Raw genomic sequence first — 24,828 nt, 5'->3', positions numbered from 1 at the left:
AATCCCATTCCCCTGCCTTTTCTCCTATAACCTTTGATTCCCTTAGTAATCAAGAATCTATCTATCCCTGTCTTTAAATGCACCCAATGGCTTGCCCTCTATAGCTTTCTGAGGAAATGAGTTCCACAGAATCACCACCATCTGGCTGAAGAAATTCTTCTTCATCTCAATTCTAAAGGGTTGTGCCTTTACTCTGATGCTGTGACCTTGGAGCCTAGTCCCTCCTAATAGTGGAAACATTTCCTCCATGTCCACTCAATCCAGGCTTCTTGGTAATCTATAAGCTTCAATGAGATCCCACCTCTTCCTTCTAAACTCCATCGAGTACAGACTCAGAGTACTCAAACACTTCTCATATGATAAGCCCTTAAACCTCAGGATCATTCTTGTGAACCTCCTCTGGATGCCCAAAGTCAGCACATCTTCCTTAGATAGGGGACCCAAAATTGCTCACAATACTCCAAGTGCAATCTGACCAGCGCCTTTTACAACCTCAGTGGTACATCCTTGATCTTGTAATCTAGTCCACTTGACACGAATGCTAGCATTGTATTTACCTTCCTAACTATCAACCAAACCTGCATGTTAACCTAAATAGAATAATGAGCTAGGAAACCTAAATCCCTCAGTGCTCAGATTCCTGAAGCATTTCCCCATTTAGAAAATAGTCAATGCCTCTATAATTCCCATGAAAGTACATAACCTCACACTTTCTCACATTGTATTCCATCTACCACTTCTTTGCCCACACTCCTAGCCTATCCAAGTCCTTCTGCAGACTCCCTGCTTTCTCAAGACTACCTGTCCCTTACTTATCTTTATAAAGTTAGTAACAATTCTCTCAGTACCTTCAGCCAGATTGTTAATGTATAGTTATGGTCCCAGCTCTGACCCCTGCAGAACTCCACTAGTCACTGGTTGCCACTCTGAAAAAGATCACCCTCACACTCTGCCTTCTGCAAGTCAGCGAATCCTCCATCAATGTCAGTACCTTGCACCTAACAACATGGGCTCTTACCTTATTTAGCAGCGTCCTCTGCCACCTTGTCAAAGGCCTTCTGAAATCCAAATAGATCATGTCTACTGGCTCTCCTTTGTCTAACTTGCTCATTATCTCCACAATCCCAAACTGACACTGGGAAATTCAACTACAAACTTCGAGCCTGAAAAATATCCATTAATCATTACTCTTTGCTTCGCAAGGCTCAGCCAATGATATATTTATGTTGCTACTATCCTGTTCATTCCATGAGTGAGAATGTTTCTCACAAATCTACTGCTTAAGATTGTGTTTGTATTAGTTTTTAAACATTTTAATTTTATTTATATGGCATATGGAAGTCCATGTAGATGACATCAACAGCATTGCAATTATCAAATCTCTCCTCAATAAAATCAAGCAAGTTAGTTAAAATGAGGGGCTGAATTCTCCCATTTGTTTGGCAAAATGTAGTTTTTGGTGAGATTCATAGCAATCATTCCACTATGGCCCATATTTACTTTTCTGACACAATTTCAGTTCTTATTAATCTCATTAATTATGCAGCCGGCCTCCTTGGTTCATGGAATTGTGCAGCAGGAGAGGTGGAAGTGCTAGCTGCAGCTGGGGACTTTGTGATGCTTATAATCACTGCCTTCATATTTAAATGCCAGCTGTACAGTTTTTCAGATGCTACAAACCAGGAACCGCCCCTTAGACTGTTCCTGCACCATCATCCTGAAAAGAATAGAGTCATAGAGATTTACCGCACAGAAAAGGCCCTTTGGCCCATTTTGTTATAAGCAAGCACCTATGTATTCTAATTCCATTTTCCTGCACTTGGCCCATAGCCTTGTATGTCTTGGAATCACAGGCACACATCTAAGTACTTCATAAATGTTATGAGGGTTTCTGCCTGTACCACCCTTAAAGGCAGTGTGTACCAGATTCCCACCGCCCTCTGAACCCTTTCAAATCTCCTGCCCCATACCTTAAACTTATGCCCATGGTCTTTTATCTGTCTACCAAATGGGAAGTTTCCTTTTTGTCTCCCCTATCTATGTCCCTCATAATTTTATACATCTCAATCATGTCACCTGTCAGTCACCGCTGTTACAAGGAAAACAACTCCAGTCTTCATATATAAACTCTCTAGTAAAGGCAACATCCAGGTAAATCTCCTCTGCACCCTCTCCAGTGCAATCACATCCCTCCTATAGATTCCAGAACTACACACAATAATCTAACTGTAACCTAACCATTTTATACAGTTCCAGCTTAACTGCCTTGATCCTCAACTCTATGCCTCTGTTACTAAAGGTAAGTATCCCATTTCACATTTCAGTCACTTTTTTTACCTGTCCCACTACTTTAAGGGATAGCCTAGCAAAGGAATTTAGTTCCTCACTCCACTAAAGGGACATTGAAGGTGTTAGTTGGTTAGGGTGGTGGAACGGATAGAATGGTCTTACTGAGACTAGCAAGGGAAGGCATACCACTAGACTCAACCAAAATGGTGACCTTGGTCAGTGCAGTGGCCTGGATGAAATGCAAGATGCAGAGCACAGGAAGATGGTGAATGGTCTTTTTGATTCTGCAAGGATAAGTGCCACCAATTTCTCTCTGCTACCCCAGACTCATAGGGACTCTATTCACTCAAACACTACCACTGCACACAATTTTCACTGAGACTCGTGGTTGATGTCTTTCACTATTGAATGCATTATGTTCACTCAGTGGCAATCATGCACCTCATCCTCCCAAGCTACTAACCCTTCCTGCCCACTGTGTGTCCTACTCCTCAGTGGGGATTGCTCACCACCTTTCCTGCCATTGTGTCAGCACTAATGGTTCCCATATCACTTCCATCAGACTAAAACCTCTTCTGTGTCAATGCAGAAAAAGAATCTCACACCTAGGACAAGAGGGGGAAGATCATTGGGCAGAAAATGATATAAGCCTTCTCATGCTGTTTGAGAAGAGGATGTTGAATGCAGTTGGTGAATTGTGTGACTGCTACGTAATAATGTGAAGACTTCTATGAGCAATTATCCCAGTGAGCTTCATTGTGCTGAGCAGTGCTGCTCTCCCATTGCCATGAGCAGTAATGCAGTCCCAAACTGCACAAACTTGTATCCCTCTTAAACAAATTCCCTCTTTCTCACATGCAAGCATTTGTTCTACCCAATGATCCTCCATTCCAATGAGTCCAGCACTGGAGATCCTCAACTTCACCTCTATCTCTGAGGGAATGCCACTCTACACTCAGAAGACGCATGAAGTAAGGTGTACGCTTGTATCCTTCACCAGTTTAGAGATTTTCACTTCTGTAGATTCTCTTTCTACATTAGACACGAGAGCACAATCTGGTGAGGACATCACTGAGACATCTCTAAAGACACAAGGCCTCTACACCTACCCACCTACCTGTGATGCCAACATGTGCAGAAGTCTAAGCCATGCAGGGGCAGTAGAGGCATTAGGGTCAAATCAAAAGGGTGAAATACACATTAGGCTCTCTTCATCCCAGCTGCTGATATCTGCACTGCACTTTGACATAGTCGTAGGCCAAAGAAAAATAAAAAATACCAAGGGCATATAGGTTCTACGAATAATGCATGACTGTAAAATACCATACCTTTTTGCACCATTAAAATGTCTGTTCTAGTGTCTTTGTTGCTGTTGCATAAGGTGAAACTTCCCTGTGAGGAACCTTAGCATCTCATGCTGTCTATATTTAAGGATTTGATTGTTTGTGAGAGATGAGCAATGCTTGGCCATTACAACTTCCTTTACCCATGGGATGTATGAAGTGGCTGCTCACCTCTCACAAACAACTGACTGTGGATAGCATGAAATATTCAAATTCCTTGAACTGTGATATTGATGAGTACAGCTATGTTGTTGTGCTTTAGTATGGACAACACTAGGTTTTATGACAAGTTCAGTGCTGCGGCCCAGACAATAGGCTTTGCCATCACTGCTGGTTTCTCTCAGACAGGACACTATTGACCATACTCACATTACGTTGTGAATGCCATATCATTATGCAGCAGACTTCACGAACAGGAAAGACATTTATTCCATGAATGTACAAGTCTTCTGTAATCATTGGTATTATATCTTAGAAACTTGCATCAAATATCATGTAAGTTGCCATGATGCCTTAGCCCTGATATTCTGATGTTCCTGCTTCATTCCAAACACTGGATGCTTAACAAGGATGCTTACTGGAAGACTACAGATATCATGGCTGCCGATTCTATTAAACAGCTGCCTGACTGAGAACAAACATAGATACAATGTAGCCCATTCTTCCAGTTGGTCCATTGTCGAGAAGACAACAGGGCGTTTCAAAGGGAGGTTCCAAAGTTTACGTTAGTTGGGGGAGGGCCTTGCAGTATATCCCAGACAGAGCATGCTGTGTAGCCCTTGCATGCTGTGGTCTGCAAAAAGGCAATGTGATGGACATTGAAGAATCAGGAGAGTGGCAACAATTTATCAAGAAGGAAAATGCGGACATTGAGCAGGAGCAACATCATTTTCAGTGCAGCGTTGAGCATAACAATCTAGACAGGGCTTAACTGACACCCAGTTGTAATAGATGAGAACTGGATGCAGTGATCATTTAATGACTGTAACTTTGTTTATGCTTAAAAGACAAGCAGTTCCTATCTGTTCTCAGTTGTAAATGCAGCTTTTTTTGTCTGTTGTTCAATAAAAATGAACATTGTGTGAAGTACTTTAAGGATTTCCAACAAGTGATGCTCCCATATTGAAAAATGAGAAAAAGTTATACTTTGTTGTGCATTGGGTAAAGTGTAATATTCCCTCAGACAAATTTCTAAGATGGTCTGTTAGCCTGTGTAACTTAATTCTTATAGCTGCAGTTAAAACAACAGTCAATGAGACATGTGATAAAAAAAACAACACATTTATGAATGTATTGCAATTTAGCGTTGGCCATCCCAGCTATGTGCCCTCAGAGCTTTTACTTTTTGGCCTCCACCCACAAGAGGCACTGTGAAGGCCAGTGCTTGTCCTGATGCTGGAGTAGACTTTAAATATGGCTTCGGTGGCAGGAATCCTGGGAGATCACAGCAGTGCCAACTATTTCTGCCATTGGTGAATGCACAATAACATGAGTGGGGTGCCAAAGAGGTATGATGAATACATAACACGCAAGCTGCTGAAAATTCAAACACTCACGCCCTGATATTGACACAGAACTGAGTTTTGGTAAAGATGGGGAAAGTGAGAACTACAGATGCTGGAGATCAGAGTCGAAGAGTGTGGTGCTGGAAATGCACAGCTGGTCAGGCAGCATCCGAGGAGCAAGAGAGTTGATGTTTTGAGCATACGCTATTCATTAGGAATGAGGAGGTGGCCCAAGGAGGCTGAGAGATAAATGGGAGAGGGGAGGGATGGGGGAGAAGCTGGGAGTGCAATAGGTAGATGAAGGTGGGGGTGAAGGTGATAGGTCAGAGAGGAGGGTGGTGTGGATAGGTGGGAGGGAACGTGGACAGGTAGAACAGTTCAAGAGAGCAATGCCGAGTTGGAAGGTTGGATCTGGGTTAAGGTAGGGGGAGGGGAAATGGGGAAACTGGCGAAATCCACATTAATCCTGAATGGTTGGAGGGTCCCAAGGGGGAAGATGAGGCATTCTCCAGGCGTTCGGTGGTGAGAGTTTGGCAGTGAAGGAGGCCCATGATTTGCATGTCCTTGGCAGAGTGGTAAGGGGAGTTAAAGTATTTGGCCACAGGGCAGTGAGGTTGCTTAGTGTGTGTGTCCCAGAGGTGTTCTCTAAAACATTCGGCAAGTTGGCATCCTGTCTCCCAAAGTAGAGAAGACCACAACAAGAGCAACGGACACAGTAGATGACATGGGTGGAAGTATAGGTAAATCTATGTTGGATATAGAAAGATCCTTTGGGGCTTTAGGCAGAGGTGAGGCGGGGAGATGTGGCGCAGGTTTTGCACTTCCTGCAGTGGCAGGGGAAGGTGCCGGTAGTGGAGGGTGGTTTGGTTGGGTGCCTGGATTTAACAAGGGAGTTGTGGAGGGAATGGTTCTCTGGAATGCACATGGGGTGGGAAAGGAAATATATCCCTGGTGGTGTGGTCTGTTTGTAGATGGCGGAGGATGATGCAATGTATCTGGAGGTTGGTGGGTTGGAAGGTGAGGACCGGAGGGGGGAAGGATTCTGTCCTTGTTGCAATTAGAGGGGTGGGGTTCAAGGACAGAGGTGCGGGAAGTGTGGGAGATGCACTGGAGGGCATCATTGACCATGTGGGAGGGAAAGAAGGAGGCCATTTGGAATGTTCTTTCGTGGAATTGGTCCTCCTGGGAGCAGATGCAGCACAGGCAGAGAAATTGGGAATAAGGGATAACATTTTTGCAGGAGGCAAGGTGGGAGAAGGTGTAGTCCAGGTAGCTGTGGGAGTTGGTGGGTTTCTAGTAGATGTCTGTGTTAAGTCGGTTGCCAGATATGGAGATGGAGAGGTCCAGGAAGGAGAGGGAGATGGCCAAGTTGGTTTAGGTAAACTTGAAGCTGTTCGTGAAGCTGTTGAACTATTCAACCTACTTGTGGGAGCAAGAGATGGCACCAATACAGGCATCGATGTAGTGGAGGAAAACGTGGGGAATGCTGCCGATGTAGCTGTGTAAGATGGACTGTTCCACTTACCCAACAAAAAGGCAGGCATAGCTGGTGCCCATTTGGGTGCCCATGGCTACCCCTTTGGTCTGGAGGAAGTGGGAGGATTCAAAGGAGAAATTGTTGAGCGTGAGGACTAGTTCAGCCAATCAAATGAGTGTGTCAGTAGAAGGGTACTGGTTGGGTTTGCGGGAGAAGAGGAAACGGAGGGTTTGGAGGCCTTTGTCATGCCAAATGGATGTGTACAGGAACTGGATGTCCATGGTGAAGATGAGGCTTTGGGGACCGGGTAAACAAAAGTCAAGGAAGAGGTGGAGGGGATGGGTGGTGTCCCAAACATATGTGGGGAGTTCCTGGATCAAGGGGGACAAGAACGGTATCAAGGTATGCAGAGGTAAGTTCGGTGGGGCAGGAGCAAACGGAGATGATGGGTGGACCGGGGCAGTCAGGTTTGTGAATTTTGGGTGGTAAAGATGGTCTCGTGAAACTATCCTCAATTGTTGCAAAATTCCACTTGGGTCACTAATGTTCTTTCAGGAAGGAAACTTGATATTTTCACCTGATCTAGCCTCAGTGTAATTCCAGACTGATCGTAATGTGGTTTCCTTCTGAAATGGACTAGCATGTCACTCAAGCAAGGAAAATTAGGCATGGGCAATAAATGGGGCTGGCCTTGTTAGTGACATTTACATCTCATGAAAGACTGAAAAAGAAACAGATAGGCAGAAATTCATGCAATGTATGTTCCGATAGATTATTTTCCACAAACAGAATTTATACCATGTGGCAATCCTGTAAACTAGCCATAATTGACTGCTATCAACACGGATATAATGTGGCCTCTGACATTTCAATATAGTATGAAATTGATTATGTCAATGAGATCCTGATACTTGGAAAGGGTATATTGAGTTATTTAAACTTCAGCTGAATAGAAATCAAACATATTTGAATTACATTGATTGTTTTCAGTATTATACTGAATGCATTATGAATTTATAATTAAAAGTGTTACATCAATCTTGTACACAGAATTTTGGTGTCGTTTTAGCATTTATACCAGATTAATCCAGAACCTAACAGCAAATTTAGCCTAATATTAAAGTCCACCTTGGAAGCAAAACAAAACTCGGATCATCTGTATCACAGAACCAAAATTTATTATGCAGTGCTGAGAATTATTGTCACCAGATGCAGCAGCTTTGTAAGCTCACTACCTATTTTGCATTCCATTTCAGACTTTTGTGTTGTTTTCCAGCTAACACTGTTTCTTATCTGGAACAGATGGGAATGTTCTTAAGAAGATGTATTTATGACTAAGTTTTGGCACCATTAGTATTAGTATGCCAATATACACCCAAACTCAGTGATTCCTTTTGCATGTTCACCCTCCACCAACTCCCAACCCTTTTGACCCAATAGCACCACCATTCCCCATCAAATCCTCAAACAGTATTATCAACACTCTTTGTACAAAAATATATAAAATCAAATTTGTATCTGTTCATCCTAAATCTTAAAAGTTTTAATTGCAACATCAAACATAAAATGCCTTGTAATAAATATTCACTGTAATTCTTAAATTGTGGATGATGTTTAGAAACACTTTAGGCACAACAGTTCCAATTTATAATTTATTACAAATAGCCATAAATAGATCAGTAATTTACAGGTAGATTTATCTAATTTCAGTAATAAACAAAATATGAAATATCAATGATAAATTTTAAGTTGAAATTACTATTTTAACAATTATTGATGAGAAGGAGAAAACTGTTCATCGAGGTATTTGAGGAAATAACTGTTGAAAAACTAAAATCAAATATTAGTGAAATAATTTGGTAGACCATTAGCTATCTGTACTGGTGAATTTTAACAATTTTGACAAATCATTCATCAGGAGGCTTTATTTCATTTTTCAGATTTTAATTGTAAAAACGTTAACTTTAAAGTAAGGCATTATCCCACAGATAATATCTTATGTAATTGCAATTATAACATTAATCAAAAGTGAACTTAGCAACTCAGTGCAATCTAACAGTCATGGATGTTATTTTGGTCGATTATTAACAATGGCATCATGCAATTTCAGCCTATTCCTGTGCATATGTACATTTTGGATTGACAGAATCTAATCTGGTTCACTATTAAGTGTAAAATTCAGTCGTCTTCTTAATATGCTGTCATCTCAATGTATAATGTAGCATGTTTTGGCATGTGTAACATTTAGTTAGCTGTTATTTATAAATATATTGTGGTTTGTTCAGGGTCAGTAGCTGAATGGGCTTTTCCCATTCCACTTTTTCTTGCATTCCTACAATGAAATTAGATGAGGTTACGTTTGAAAGTGCAATTTTTTTTTCTCAACTCATATTCCTTATTTTGATCAGCAAAAGTACATTGTTTGAAATTAGGTAAAATATTACCTTTCATTAAAAAATGGAAATTACTAAAAACCCCTGTACCTTGTGAACCATTACTTTCGAAAGAAGAAGTATGATCCAACACATTTTTGGAAATAATATTTATCTAAATCAGTACAAAAAAAATCACATGCAAAATTATTATGTACCTCTCTATTTTAAATCTTGATGAGCTTACATTGTTCCCTTCTAGTTGTTATGGACCTTATTGTACAGTTTTTGTTTAGCATGAAATGCTTCTTCTATATTCACTTTTATTCCTTTGTGAAGGTTTCCTCTGTGACACTTTAGAGAATTACACGTACAGCTGCAAGGAAAAACTTAGTGGTATATAAAGGGATCATATAATTTAAAATGTTTTGTATTAGTCCATTATTTAGGCTCTCATATTGAATTCTGAAATTCCTGTTTTAATATGTTTGCACCTTTTGACATTATAGCTCCTGTCAGACACTGGCATTTATCTAATTTCTCCTATATATTTTAAATATGAAAGTGTGAGTTTGTTTTATTCTGTCAAATAACAAATATAATAAAACCCTAAAAATATTGAATTATACTTAAAATTATTTGTGACAGTAATCATCCAGACTAAGATGTAAGACAAAGCAGCATTGCAATTCTAACTGCCAGACTCATCTATGAATCCTGAATTTGGACTTCATTAGAAATTGTATTCTATTTTCTATTCACATTTGCAGTTCTAAATATTATTGTTAATATAAGTCACTGGGAAGAATTAGATAGCAGTAAGTCTGAAAGTTCTAAGATTTGCACAACACAGGAAAGACTTCATTTCTGCATAAGTCTCTGCCCGAAACCTTTGATACTGTCCTGTGCTTTGGAAGCAACAGAGTTGATAGCAGTTTGTGTTTGTTTCGATGCTTCTTCAGTAGCTAAGGACATATACAAAAACAAAAATAAGTGAGTAGCATTGAAAACCCTATAGCCAAGACCATGTCCTCCTATATCAACTGACTTTGTTAAGGCTTCCATGAGAGCTGAATGAGTAACTGAACCCACAAGTTAAATCAATGCTATGTACTAAATTGTCTCACCATAACTGTACTTCAGAGTGTAATGGTTCCTGGTTTATGCAGGAATGACCAGGGGAACCACAGCTGATAATGATCATCTGATTGTTGATAGAGGTATATGTGAGAGCTCTTGTGGTGCGGTGCCTTTGTCTCTGCCTTTGAACCAGGAGGTCCGAGTTCAAGTCCCACCTGCTCCAGAATGTGCAATAGCATCTCTGAAGGGGTTCATTCATAGTATAGATATGGAAGTTGTAGAGATTAGAATGAGGGCCTGATGACAGTGAGATCCCTGACTGGGGATGTTAAACTGGAGCCAATCAGGGAGCGCTGGCTGTCAAATATACAAAGGAGATTCAGAGAGAATCCTCACACTAAGGACTGGCTCTGAGCTAGCTAGTCAGAGTCATGTACTGAGCACCATGCTGAATGGTGACGGAAAACTGGCTTCTGTGCAGTTATTTCAGAAAAGCATGTGAAAGGGCTGTTGAGGCACAACTGTAATGTCCTTACCTCTGAGCCAGGAGGCTAGGTTCAAATTCCAGATTTGTGCAATAACATTTCTGAAAATGTTGATTAGAAATTTTCTGCAAGTGCGTGTGAGATCAGATGAGGGTGCAATCAGACCTTATTCTGCAGAACACCAACCTATCATATTACTTAGTCAAGGCTCTGAAGATGATAGACCAATGCATGTGGTATTAACTTATTCATGTTATTTCCTTCTCTTAATAATTACATATTTGCCAGAAACAACTAATAGTCCAAAAGGTAGTAATACCAAAGGAATCAGCAAAAGTTCAGACAAAATTTGATGGCATCACCTACCAAACATGATGACATATTGGTGAAGACAAAATAAAAAGTATGGTCAGAAAATGTGTTAAAAAGGGGAAAAAAATTGGGATTTTGTATTTATTACATAGTTTTGATGCTGGTTTAACGATCATACTTATAGAACACCTATTTTTAATTTAAAAATCAACATCATTCAAGAATATTGCCAACAAGTGTTCAGGTCTACATCAGATAATAAATTAAACAATGAATTTAATGAAACAATTAATATTCCCAGAATTTCATTGACAAGGTCTAGATTGATGTAAGAAGTGTATCTCTCCCCATTGACCCTCACATTAAAATTATGACATGACAGTTCTATATTCATAGGACTAAAATTTGTTGACATCTCTGATAAAGAAATGTTGTTAGGATTCTTTAAGGCTTTTGATTGACAGACCAAACAGGAAGTTAAATCTTAAATCATTACTAGTAAAACATTCATTACAAAATTAAGCTGGACAATTAAACTAAGTCATTTAAGGTAAGACCAAAGCAAAATACTGAGAATATTGAAATAAAAGCAATAAGAAATACTTGAAATGCTCAGTTAAGTCAGGCAGCATCTGTGAAGAAAGAAACAAAGGTAACATTTCAGGGCAAATCTCATTGAGCTGAAGCATTACTTCTTTCCTTACAAATGCTGCCTGATTTACTGAGTATTTCCAGTACTTTCTGTTATAATTCTATAATAAGCTAACTGTAAATTAAAAGAGATGCATTAAAATATTTGTAAGCTATGTTGCAAATACAGAACTATGTTTCAAAACTTGTAAAAAACTGATGTATTTATGGTATTTATAGGACTTTCTGGTATTAAATTACTATTTCTGATAAATTTTCTGACTTTTTTGTATCTCATGGAAAAGCTGAATATTTCAAAGAACACTTTACCCTGCATTTCTACTTTTCAATGTTTGTGAAAGATTGAGTTGTCAAACAGTGGAGAGCTCAGTTCTCTGAGATACCTGTTTTAGTAGTTTCCTTGGATGATTCAGCCACTTGTTGAACGGCCTCTTGAGCTGCCTGCACTAAAAGGTGAGGAAAAAGTTTAACTTTAAAAAGAAGTAACATGATTATACTCTCTGAGATTCCACGTGAATCCCCTCCATTTTGTTTGTCTAGTTACTAACCTGTTGTGTCTGCCATTCCCTTTGCAGCTGTCTGTGTTGTGTTCTTCAGCTCTTCAAATGACTTTTTCATTGATGTCATATTATTCTGTTCTCTCCTGCTGTATTGCTTTCAATGAACTAGCAGCAACTACACATGAAAATTTGTTTTGGTGCAAGGGGTTTAATAGTTTTGCACTGAATGCCCCAAGGCAGAAATTTGACATGGCTATACAAGCCATGATTAGTGATGCAGTTTTCTTTGAAAAGAGTGAGATTAATGGAATGTTCGGTAAGGGCAGTTTAGGCATGTGTTTGTTTATCACCATTTGCAAACGAATGCACTTTTAAATGGGGCTGCTGATTCAGCAGTTTACAGTAGTGTTTGAGCTCATGATGTGAAGCAAATTGCCAATGAAGTGGCATAATCTGAACCTTAAATGGTACAGTCTGAAAATGACAGCTGCTGCAATTGCCGGATCTAGTTGAGCTGTTCACACTCACTAAGTGAATACTGTGAAGTTTGAGCTTGTAGTGAACTGTACCAAGTGGTAAGCCTATTTGTAAAAGCAGCAGAGGTTAATGGTTTGGTCCTTTTACAAAGGATTGTGTACACTTTCTTTTTCTCAGAGTTGGTCTTTGATATCGTACTGTTGTACTGAAGAAGATATTAACGTGAACTTTTATTTGAGAGTACGCTTACTCATGGGTGGACTTGTAACCTAGCAGCAAAATTGTTCAATTTCCAATGCTATTTTTCATGCATTCACATTCTATTACTGGCTGTTGTTCAGGTTTTGCAGTCAGAATATCTAATGGGTTGTTATCCATTTCTGACTGGATTGCAAACTGATGGTCCCACCATGGAGAAAGGGGCAGCTTTGCCACTGCCTTTGAGCCTGTCAAGTTCAGCCAGAATGTGAGTCCAGAACTATTGTTTGACTCTGAACTCAGCTTCATATTTAATCAGTTATTAAATGCAATGCCTTCTAACTCTGTAATATTGCTTAATCTACTTTGTTAACAAAACCTAATGCTGTGCTTTCAACAGCTCAAGGTTCATATGAATTAACACTTTCCTTGCAGCTTCCCTGTTTCATTCCCCCACAAGCTTTTGTTTATGTAAAATGCTGCAGCCCACATCCACACATGCACCAGACCCTGCACTTACATTATCATAGTCTCCCTAAATATCATTCTTTCCAAGTATACCAGAAAATTGACTGCAATGTTTTTGCCCTGGCTTTCAGATTTTACCTCCATGAGTTTATTTGGCTTATCTCACTACGTTCTATTATATTTCTCCTTGTTGTTTTGTGTTCATTCATGGAATGTAACCACAGCTGGCAAGGCTAAAATATATTACTCATTTCTAATTGTCTTTGAGAACAACCTTCATGAACTACTGTAGCCTATATGGTGTCGGTCTAACTATAATGCTGTTAGATGGCAAGCTCCCATTTCAACCAAGGCTAATGAAAAGATATACGAGGAAAAGATGAGATATTTTAAAGCCAGAATGGTACATGACTTGGAGCGGTACTTGTCATTACACATTTCCAATTATCTGCTGCCCTTGTCCATCCAAGTGGTAGAGGTCATAGGTTTGGAAGGTGCTGTCAATTAAACCTTGCCAGGGGACTGATTTATTAATACTCTGATTTTCTCAGATGTTGAGAAGGAGAATTAAAGATGATCTGGAATATTCAGTTCTGACCTGCTTTAAGAGGACAGAATCTTTCGCTCTCTCTGCTAATGTGCATCGAGGTAGGAAGGACATTGAACTTGACAGAATGGTGCTGTGCCCAAACCTCACCACCTGCCCACTTCTATGTCTGGGAAGGCCAATAGTTGACCTTTCTGTTCTATTGTTAATTGTAATCCTTAGTAAAGGTAACAACATCATTGTCCCACTTACCCCTGTGGGTCACTATATCTCAGGCAAAGGCAGATGTTGAGAAGGAGAGTCCTTCGTGATAACTTCAGCCACAGCAGCGATTGAACCCACAATGTTAGCATTACTGTACTTTACAAACCAGCTGCTCAGTACACTCAACTAATCAATTCCTAAGTCAATGAATGACCACATAAGGGCCTTGACTCAGTAACACTAGGACTAGACAAATTGCAGGCAGGCCTGATGCCAAGCAGCAAGCACAACAACTCAAGTTGTATGAACAGCTAGTCATTTCTGGAGGTGTGCTCTTGAACAAGGTGCTCAGCGGGTTGAGGGACTTGACATTAGGGTAGCAGGGCCCTTTGAAAGCCACCATCCTACCCTTGATGCTGAAAAGCTATGCACCATGATCCCCACTATATCACATTACTTACCCGTGCTCTGTGTCACTCTTCAGCCAGCAAGAGAGACTTTCAATTCCTCAAAATGAATCTACCCATCAGTGCAGTACTTATTGTGAAGATCCAGTTAAATTGCTGGTCAATGTTGACTCCCAGAATATTGATGGCTGAGGTTTCAGCCATGGTAATACTGTTGAATGTCACAAGGATTATTTCCTTTTGGAACTAATCATTGCCTGGTATTGGTATGGCGTGAATTTTAGTTATGCCACTTATCAACCCAAGCCTTAATGTCAATTACATTTCTTTGCATGACTGTAATGAGTATCTGAGGAGTTGCGATTGGTATTGAACACTGTCTACCCATCACTGAATATTTGCACTTATGACCTTATAATGAATGGAAGAACATTCAGGAAGCAGATGATGATGGTTGGATTTAGGGCACTATCCTGAAGAATCCTGCAGTGATGTTCTGGGGATGTGATGATTGGCATCAGAACCACAGCCATCATCTGTTTTGTTATGTGTAAGTCACAGAGTGGGGGACTTATCCCTTGTTTCCCATAATTTCACTTGGGTCCTTGATACCACATTAGTTCAACTGTTGTATTGTTGTAAAAGAAGCCACTCTCTTCTAGACTTCGGATTTTAGATTTATTTCTTGTTTAGATGCAAGACTGCAATCAGATCTGAAGCAAAGTGGTTCTAGCAAAACCAAAACTGAACAGGAGTAAGTGGTTTATTGGTGTGTAAGTGTTGCTTGAGTATATTTTTAATAAGAGTTTCTTGGATTTGACTCAGTAATACTGGGATTAGACAAATTGCAACCAAAAAAGAGAAAATGCTGGAAAATCTCAGCAAGTCTGGCAGCATCTATAAGGAGAGAAAAGAGCTGATGTTTTGAGTCTAACTGACCCTTTGTCAAAGTTAAAAAATGGAAGAAATAGGGAGGTATTTATACGAGGCTGAGACAATGTGAGTCATGGCTCCAGAAGCAAAGATAGCAATAAAGAGGTGATAATGACAGTGCATAGAGAGATTATAGGGAGATGAGGAGCTGTGAATAACCAAGGCTGAAGCCAGTGTTATGTGACAAAATATCTGGGGGATGGGTGAAGCAGAGGCAAAATGGAAAACAGGGGAGAAGGGTAGCAAAGGGGGAAGAGGAGAGGAAAAAGGTGATGAGAGAGTGGGGAGCGAGAGAAAGAGAGACAATCAAGAAATAAGTGGTACAGAATAGTGAAAAATATATATAACGAAAAGATAAATATAATAAAATTACGGAGCAGAATGAAAACAGAGAGGTTGAAATGGGATAATCATCTGAAGTTGTTGAATTCAATGTTGAGACCGGCAGGCTGTAACGTGCCTAGTCAGAAGATGAGATGCTGTTCCTCCAGTTTGCATTGAGCTTCACTGGAACATTGCAGCAGGCCAAGGACATACATGTGGGCATGGGAGCAGGATTGTGTGTTGGAGTGGCAAGCCACAGGAAGGTCTAGGACCTGATTGCGTACAGACCGAAGGTGCTCAGCAAAGCAATCACCCAGTCGGCGTTTTGTCTCTCCGATATAGAGGAGATCACTTTGGAAGCTCCCCATTCTCTCATCACCTTTTTCCTCTCCTCTTCCCCCTTTGCTCCCCTTCTCCCCTGTTTTCCATTTTGCCTCTGCTTCACCCATCCCCCAGATATTTTGTCACATAGCATTGGCTTCAGCCTTGGTCATTCACAGCTCCTCATCTCCCTATAATCTCTCTATGCACTGTCATTATCACCTCTTTATTGCTACCTTTGCTTCTGGCGCCATGACTCACCTTCTCTCAGCCTCGTATAAATACCTCCCTATTTCTCCTCTTTTTAGCTTTGACAAAGGGTCAGTTAGAGTCAAAACATGAGCTCTTTTCTCTCCATACAGATGCTGCCAGACTTGTGAGATTTTCCAGCATTTTCTCTTTTTTAGTTTCAGATTCCAGCATCCGCAGTAATTTGCTTTTAGACAAATTGCAGGCAGGCCTGATGCCATGCAGCATGCACAGCAACTCAAGTTGTATGAACAGTTAGTCATTTCTGGAGGTGAGCTCTTGAACAAGGTATTTGGCAACTGATTATACTGATGAATGTGGGTCAACCAATGGAATGGTAACTTGTCCAAACTGAAGTTGCCCCTTTGAATTGCAGAGACTAGGCAATATTACACTGGATAAAAGCAAATTACTGCAGATGCTGGAATCTGAAACCAAAAGAGTAAATGCTGGAAAATCTCAGCAGGTCTGGCAGCATCTGTAAGCCTGCTGAGACTTTCCAGCATTCTCTCTTTTGGTTAGACAATATTACACACTGTCAGGTAGATGCCAATGTTATAGCTGTACTAGAACAGCTTCACTAGGACACTGTTTGTTCTGAAAGACAATTCTTCAACACCACAACTAAGGTATTATAGGGCCTGACAGTCTTTACACTATCTCAGAGTAGAGAGACCTGAATTAACTGAAAAATGGTACCTATGAGAGTGAAGCTTTCAGGAGGAACACAAGATGGAGCAACATGTTACTTTAGGCTAAATATATTAATAAGTTATTTAGCTTGTCCTTTGCACTTGTGTTAGAATGCACTGTCATCAAGTGTATAGGATGTCCATAGCAATGTTAGTTGTTTAATTGTCCTCCAATGTTCACAACTGTTTTGGGAAGATATATAGATTTTTAATGTGATTTGTGAGACTTTTGTCTATGCCAAGCTGGCTCTACTGTTTAGCATGCACTTGTGAAAGTACAAAACAAAAATAACCAATGTTGATCCACTGCCTCAACTACATTAGTAGGATAAGGGACATGCTGGACCATGTTTGAGTTGTAAAGAAAGACTAGGTAGGCTGGAACGTTTTTCACTGGAGCATAGGAGATTGAGAGGTACCTTATAGAAGTTTATAAAATCATGAGAGGTACAGATCAAGACTAGGGGGTACATTTTTAAGGTGAGAGGAGAGAGATTTAAAAAAAGACACGAGGGGCAAATTCTTTACACAGAGGGTGGTTCACGTGTGCAATTAACTTCCTGAGGAAGTGGTAGATGTGGGTTCAATTACAATGTTTAAAAAACATTTCGATAAGTACATGAATAAGAAAGATTTGGAGGGATACAGGCCAGGAGCAGGCAAGTGGGACTAGTTTAAATTGGGATTATGGACTGTTTGGAATGAAGGGTCAGTTTCAATGCTGTGGACTCTGTGATTCTATGACTCTATGTGATTACAGAACGTGGAGGAGTGCTGCTGATGGTCCCAAGCACCTCATGGATTCCTCGTTTAGACCTGCTAGATCTGTTTTGAATCTTCCAGTTTAGCGTATCATGCAAGTTGATGGAAAATATACTTTGTATGAAGATGGATCTGCAAGAAATGTCTGATGGTCACTTATGTCAATACTTGACTGTTGTCTCACCATTGCAACTGCTCCTTAAGTTACTCCATTTTATAACCTCTGAAATGTCTTGGCCAGTGACCTCTTCTTGCCACCTCCCTCAATACTTTGAAAATTCTTCTCAAATCCTTTTGGTTTAATTTCATTTTCCCCAAACTAGCCTTCTTCATGTTGCCATTTCTCTTGATGCTCTGCTCCATTGTTTTATGTCCTTTCATGGAATTTTCCTTTAACCCTTTGTGGTATCTTGTTGTATATCAATGGTGCAATACAAATGCAATTTATTTTTGATTTCTGTGAAATAAGAGAAATTGAACCATAGCTCAATCAAATATTTTGGTGTTGGTTACTGTAACCATGGGCTGAATTTTCCTAAACCCTAAATGATGTAGTCGATTGTGAGTGAGTTGGGAAAATATAGCGAGTTCAAAAATATTAGATTCTCAATGTTGAGAAAAACAAGTCTGTTTCTGCAGCTATATTTTTAATGGAAAGATGAGAACCACATTAGTGAGCACCAAGAGGCCTATTTGCATGTGTTTGCATTAATTAGTCGTTAGTCTCAATTTATTGAAATGTAGTTTACTATTTTCACATGTATCAGAGAGAAACTACACAGCGACAATTTCCAACATGAATGTCAGAGTGGGTACCTGGCAATTCCAGCTCACCTTTTGTTCCTCCTGGCTTCTATGATGAACAGTCACTGACATCTCGGATTGTGCTTCATGTATAGTGCACTACCCCTCCACAGCGGTTAACATGAGCCACCTACCAGCCTCACCACATACTGGTGACACATCTCTGACCATTTCCAATACAGGTCTCCACTTCAGTGCTGCACTTTGAAGCACACCAACACCGTGTTTACAGTGGCCCTATTGGGCCATTTGGTGAGCAGGAACCCATCTCATAGATTAGACCAGAGTGTAACTTGGGATTCCTCAGTAGCTCTCTGCACTCAATCACCTTGCACCTATTTGGATGGTCACAGCATCACTGTCTTGCCTTTTTGAGCTTTGCTGCCCTATTCAGAACTTAAAAGATTACAGAATATCCATCTTGCCTTGCCTTTTAGTGCTGGCAAAAAGCCAGGCAGTTTGTCATGTTGCTGGCAGTGATCCGTCGAGGGGGTGATATGTTGCTTTATGACATAGAGCTATGTCAATATTACACCTACCTAAACTGTGTGCCAGCTGCATTGTGTATGCAAGTGGCCATGTGTCAAAGTATATGGATGGTAATGCTCAGTTAGATGAAGGGAGCCAGACTGGGGGTAGTGGCACAGTCAGTCAGTAATATCATTCTTTAACAGTCAAGGATTTGTATAGTGTCTGGCAGCTTGGGACATCCATGACATCGGAGTGTCCATATCTGTATGGTCTGAGGAGTGGGTCACAGTCAGTCTACACTGCAAATCCAGTTCAACTCGTCTGGGGACGTCAATTGGGGGAGATACAGAGATCACTCAGGGATACAGTTACACATCAGCTGTCTGTCTAAAGTTGGAGGAGTGTGATGTGAGCAGTGTAGGGGGTCTGTCCACTGAAAATCAAGGGAGTTATCAGAGGTCAGTGGTGGTGTGGGGATGCAAGAAGGGCTGAAGAAGCCCTTCTTGAAGAAGGGCTCATGCCCGAAACGTCGATTCTCCTGCTCTTTGGATGCTGCCTGACCTGCTGCGCTTTTCCAGCAACACATTTTCAGCTCTGATCTCCAGGATGCAAGGGAAGTCAATTGTGAAGATTAGAGGCAAGTGCAATTTAGGAAGGATAATAATTGTAAAGGGAGCAACTCAATGTGTACGGGTGGGACATAACAGAGCATGGCAAGGCAAGGAATACTGCTAGAAGGTGGGGAGGGGGAGCCTGTGGAGGTGATTGTCATCAATGGGAAACACCTCTCTGGGTCTGATGGGGTGCCTGAGCATGACTAAATGGTTTGCCTGGGGTTCAGGTGGTAATGCATGGAGATGAGGAGCTAAGCAAACATGTCGAGTGGGAACATCGGGCTGATCAAAGCCAACAGGATTGAGAAGGGAAAGAAAGAAAAGAGCATGTAGGGAGGGTTGGGGGGTGGTTGACCTAAACTGTAAACCTGAGACATGGTCTGTGAACCATGACCTGTATTGCTTTTTCTCCTTATTCAAATTACAGATGTGCAATGGAAATTAAAAATGACTGCCACAGTGGGTGAAGTAAGTGTTCAATTCTCTGGGGGAGGGTGGTCTCATTTTGAGCAATGAGAGGCCTTTCAAAGGGCAATAGCATTAAACAGATGTCCGTAAAATACAGGAAAAGAATATCTGTTATCACATAATGCTATCTGTGGACCTCATACTGGACTACTGTGTCGACCATAAATCCTGGCCCTAAGCACTTCAACACTGTAAATTAATCCTATTAAAGACTATGAGGCACAAGCAATGTCTTATGGGCTGGAAAGATTAATCTTAATTGCCAAAGTAGCATTAGCTTCTATTTTTCCCAGGCCTGCCCAAGGTACAGGAACTAGACATCAAGATTCCATGCAGGTCATAGCTGGTGTACCAGTAGCGCCCATCCCTGTGGTCACATATCTGCAGAATCTCTGCTCCAGACATCTGCATGATATACTAAGGCTATGGGATGGGCAATGAGGACCAATGGGAGCTGCAACATTGTATGGACCAAGAACTTGAGGGCATTCTTCTGATGGAACAGCACCTTCAGCATCCTATTGATCAGTAGCATCAGCTAAAACAACATAAGAAGGATGTATTTGTGAACCCTGTTCAGTAGAACTGAATTGTGTAAAATCATCGTTCACTGACTGTAAATGCAGTGCAAAGGACGTGCACGTTTAGTAGCCTGTTTGTAGTGGGATGAGTGAAAGCGAGTGAAGGAAGATGCTGCATGTAATGATGAGAGTGATGGGCTGTGAGTCTGGGTCTGCTGTAGCAGTGATTAGAGTGGATGTGAAGTAGCAGAGAGAAGTTCATGGCACTAATTGGATGTGGAAGGTCATTAACCTTCTTGCACCTTTCTCAGCCATCTCTGGGACAATCCCTTATAGCCAGGAACTGTCCAGGTTGGCTTTTGACTGACAGGGCTTGACCTGGTGCTGAGCTGCATTTTAAATATAGCACTGGCTCCAGGAATCCTGCGAGATCCCAGAAATGGTCAGCACTGTTACCATGACTAAATGCATGAATGATGTGAAAGTGCCAGTGTTGGACTGTAGTGGACAAAGTTAAAAATCACATAACACGAGGTTATAGTCCAACAGGTTTATGTGGAAGTATTAGCTTTCAGAGCACTGTTCTGTCATAAGGCAACTAGACGAATGAGCAGTCATCTGAAACCAAGTACTTTCAAATAAACTTGTTGGATTATAGCCTGGTTTTGTGTGATTTTTAACTAAATGCATGAAAGCACAGGAAAGGCACCACAGAGGTGTGGTACATATATAATGAGGCAATGAGAAAAACCCTCCATGAAACTCCCCAAAACTCACAGTTGATTTTGTGTAAAATTCAGCCCTACGCATTTAGCTTCTACAAGAGGGATAGAGTGGTAGATACTTTCTGAGGCAGGAATAGAACTTTACCTCTGGGGGTATGCATGTTTTGTTTTGGATCAATCCAAAATGTTGAGCAACTTGTATTTGGAAAAAAACAAAGGTTGAAGGTCGAATAATTCTTGTGATATTATGATTTTATGGAGGTTTAATGGACTGATGACAGGACTCTGAATTGTACAGTGTACTCTCTTGTCATGCAGCAATCCTCAAGAAATTTACCTCACTGAATGATGTTTGGCCTGTCAATAACACAACATAAATTTTTCCTTTTGCTTCTTGTTGCTCGGGTATATCTGTTTAATACTATTCACGTTGACATGCATGAGGCTGGTATTACAGGGTGACTCCTGTATCGACAGGTCCTGTTACTGCGGTTTCAGTTACCACAGCCAGAACGTATTACAGTGAACATTCCAGAACCAGGAACCAAGGGGTTGCCGGGAAGGTAACTTTCCCATTTAAATGAATGGGTTCGTTCCTATCTGCGGTTTTGGGCATCCGCAGTAGGTCTTGGAATGCATCCCCCACAGGTACGGGGGGGACTATTGTATATCATCACAGTCGGTCTTTCATGATTGAGAAAATTGTTGCAAAACCGAAGCTATCACTCAATTCATCTACTAGATTTGAGAGACTATTTTAGAAATCCAATCAGTAACTTTTTGAAGTTAAATAAATTAACCTTTATGACTCATTAAGGAACTAGTTTGTGTCACATTTTTGACTTATTGGCACTTTCAACAAAAATATAAATGTCACTAATTGGTACTAGCCTGCAGTCTTAACTGCTAATAGCAGAAACATGCTGTCCAATTCAATTGCACTCAGGGTGCTAATTTTAAAGTATGATTATATTTGCAATATCAGTGAGTGACATAAATTTACACTAGAACTGTGACTGATGTCGTGCTGCACTGCCAGAACCCTATACAACACATCATCACTTCTCCACATCCTCATATATTCATCATTTAACTATTTTTATAGCAATAAACCATTTTTACAACCTAATAATAACCCTGTAATTATCAGCCAGTTATAAAATGACAGATTTTAAAGCATTTTACTTTTATTATACAGTTCCTTTTCCAACTACTGGTGATTAATTCACTAATCGTTTTAATTCCACTTGGCACAGAGATCATTCCTAGAATTTTCTATTAAATCTGTTTCCATCCTGAAATTAGTAGTTAATAAAAAGCTTTAACATACTTTGCTAATTTTTAACTCACAATATGTTTTGTCCTTATATTTCACAGCACTAATTTTTTTTTAAACTTCTGAAGAACATTGGAATGAGGAAGAAACTGTAACAGAGTTTTAGACGCCTTGAGAACAGAAAGAGATTTTCGTTAACCAAATACAACCATATCAGTCATGGAATTTATTCATGTTATTTCATTGGTACACTGGGTTTGTGTTTATTGTGCCATTGTGTACAAGCACTCCAATCTCATTCTCCAACAATGTGAAAGGCTGATCTCAATTACACTCACTTTTTGAGCACTGCAAATTCTTAGAATTAGCTTAAAATTATTTTTAAAATGTAGATTGTTATATATAGTTATATCAGTTGGGAAGGTAATAACTGCCCAAAAAGTGTTGGTACGTAACCATTTGGAGACAAGCGAGAACATTTCCCTGGTTAATCATGGTTGGCTTATCACCATCTGAGAATCCTTCTTGCTCATTGGGATATATCTTTGTTGTGACCTTATATTCTTAAACATCTGCTATTGTTCCTGAACCATCCATTCTGCTGAACCCCTTTCCCAGTCCACTCTTACAAACTCTGACCTAATTTATTTGTTTATTACCCTTATTTAAGTTGAGTACACTTGTTTCCAATATATGTTTCTTTCTCTCAGGATGATAACTAAATGTTATAATATTATGGTCATTGTTTCCTAGATCTTTTACTCTAATGGCATTTATTAAATCTGCCTCATTTGAGAGATACCACATCCAAGATAATCTAATTCCTGGTTGGATCCACAACACGTTGTTCTAGGAATCTGTCCTGAATACACACAATGAGTTCATCCTCAAGGCAACTTTTGTCAATCTCACTTTCCAAATCTACATGAAGAATAAAGTCATTCATAATTAATGTACTGACATTTTACATACCCTCAATATCTTCTGATTTATTGTCTGCCTTACTGTATAATTGCTGCTACAGGGTCTGTAGACTACTGCTCCCAATGTTTCCTTCTCTTGTTTTTCTTACCTCCAGCCATTCTACATCTTCTGATCCCAGTACTTTTCTTGTTATGGTACTTCTATCAACCCATGCTAACAAGCTACCCCACCCTTTCCTTCTTGCTTGTCCCTTTAAAAACCTCTGAATATTTCGTTCCCAACTTTGATTCATTGTAACCATGTCTTTTACTGTAATGGCTATGAGATCATAACCATTAGTCTGTACGTGTGCTGTTAATTTGTTCCATATCGTCTTAAATGTGAGACCTCTAATTTTTAAACGATGTCTCTCAGCCCTAGTCTCTCTCATAAGAGGATACAGCATCCATTCTGTCAAATCCCCTCAGATTCTTATGCTTCAGTAAGATAAGCTCTGGTTCTTTGAAACTTCAATGAATATAGGCCTGAAATGCCTAACCTTTTCTCATAAGATAACCTCCTCCATCTCAGATTTCAAACAAGTGACGTTTGATATCAAATTATTAATTGATAACGTACTAGTGCATGAATCACAAATAGTAATAATAACTAATGTTGTAATGCTGATCACCGCATAACAGGAAATAATTTTCTTCTACAATCCTTGGTTACAAAGCTTAACAAAATATTAGAATTCCAAACCAACTGTGTGATGGCTTCCACATTGTGTAAGCAAAACCAAGGCATTCTTTACACAAGCCTGGCCTGTCAAACATTAAGGTAAGTGAGTAGGAACAGTTCACAATTGATATTCAACATGCTAAGCATTTGAGGTAGAGGCAGAAAATAAAATGGATGGTCAATAATCAGTCTTGATGACCGGTTTCACTGAAACCTCCTTGCTTCAAACAAATAGAATTTTAGTAGAGTCACATATTTTTGTCACAGATTTCTGCCAGTCTCCCACTGAAATTATAGTGGGGGCTATAAAATTTACATAAAACATGATTTTCATCAGTCAATAGTAAGTTTAGTGAATTTCACAGCTTGGTTTATGTTAAAAATGTAATTAAAAGTCTGGGATGAAGCCTAGGCTATTCCATCATTAGAATTGTTCCCTCAGCATATTGATTCTCCTGTTGTGGCATTTAATTCTGCCGGCTGTACACCCCACTCCTTCAAATCTTATTAGTGATAGATGAGTAATTAGTTTTACTAATTGGATACAGAATTTGCACTAGAAAATTACCATTAGCTTAAGATTTGATTTGTGGCGTCAATTAATTCCCACTATTCATAAGCAGCAAATGTTATGTAATTCATCCAATTCAGATGTGTAAGTGATTAGATATGTGATTTACAAACAGCTTCCTTGATTCCTTGTAAATGT

General features: G+C 40.0%; 1 protein-coding gene across 2 annotated transcripts; it reads right to left on the bottom strand.

Annotated features, from left to right (window-relative positions):
• Positions 1-8,370: 8,370 nt before the first annotated feature.
• Positions 8,371-12,247, bottom strand: adirf (adipogenesis regulatory factor). Of its 2 annotated transcripts, none has more exons than XM_072590891.1 (3): positions 12,063-12,247; positions 11,898-11,984; positions 8,371-9,951 (listed from the first exon to the last, which is right to left on the bottom strand). In XM_072590891.1, the coding sequence occupies exons 1-3, from the start codon at positions 12,139-12,141 to the stop codon at positions 9,848-9,850; spliced, it is 270 nt and encodes an 89-aa protein (XP_072446992.1). In that variant the 5' UTR covers positions 12,142-12,247; the 3' UTR covers positions 8,371-9,847. The 2 variants fall into 2 exon arrangements, with proteins under 2 accessions (XP_072446992.1, XP_072446993.1); XM_072590892.1 differs by having other exon boundaries at positions 8,373-9,951; positions 11,898-11,960; positions 12,063-12,218.
• Between the last annotated feature and the right edge of the window lie 12,581 nt (positions 12,248-24,828).

The sequence above is a fragment of the Chiloscyllium punctatum genome, chromosome 20, assembly GCF_047496795.1.
Source record: "Chiloscyllium punctatum isolate Juve2018m chromosome 20, sChiPun1.3, whole genome shotgun sequence".
NCBI lineage: Eukaryota > Metazoa > Chordata > Chondrichthyes > Orectolobiformes > Hemiscylliidae > Chiloscyllium > Chiloscyllium punctatum.
This window is presented reverse-complemented; position numbering and strand designations above follow the sequence as displayed.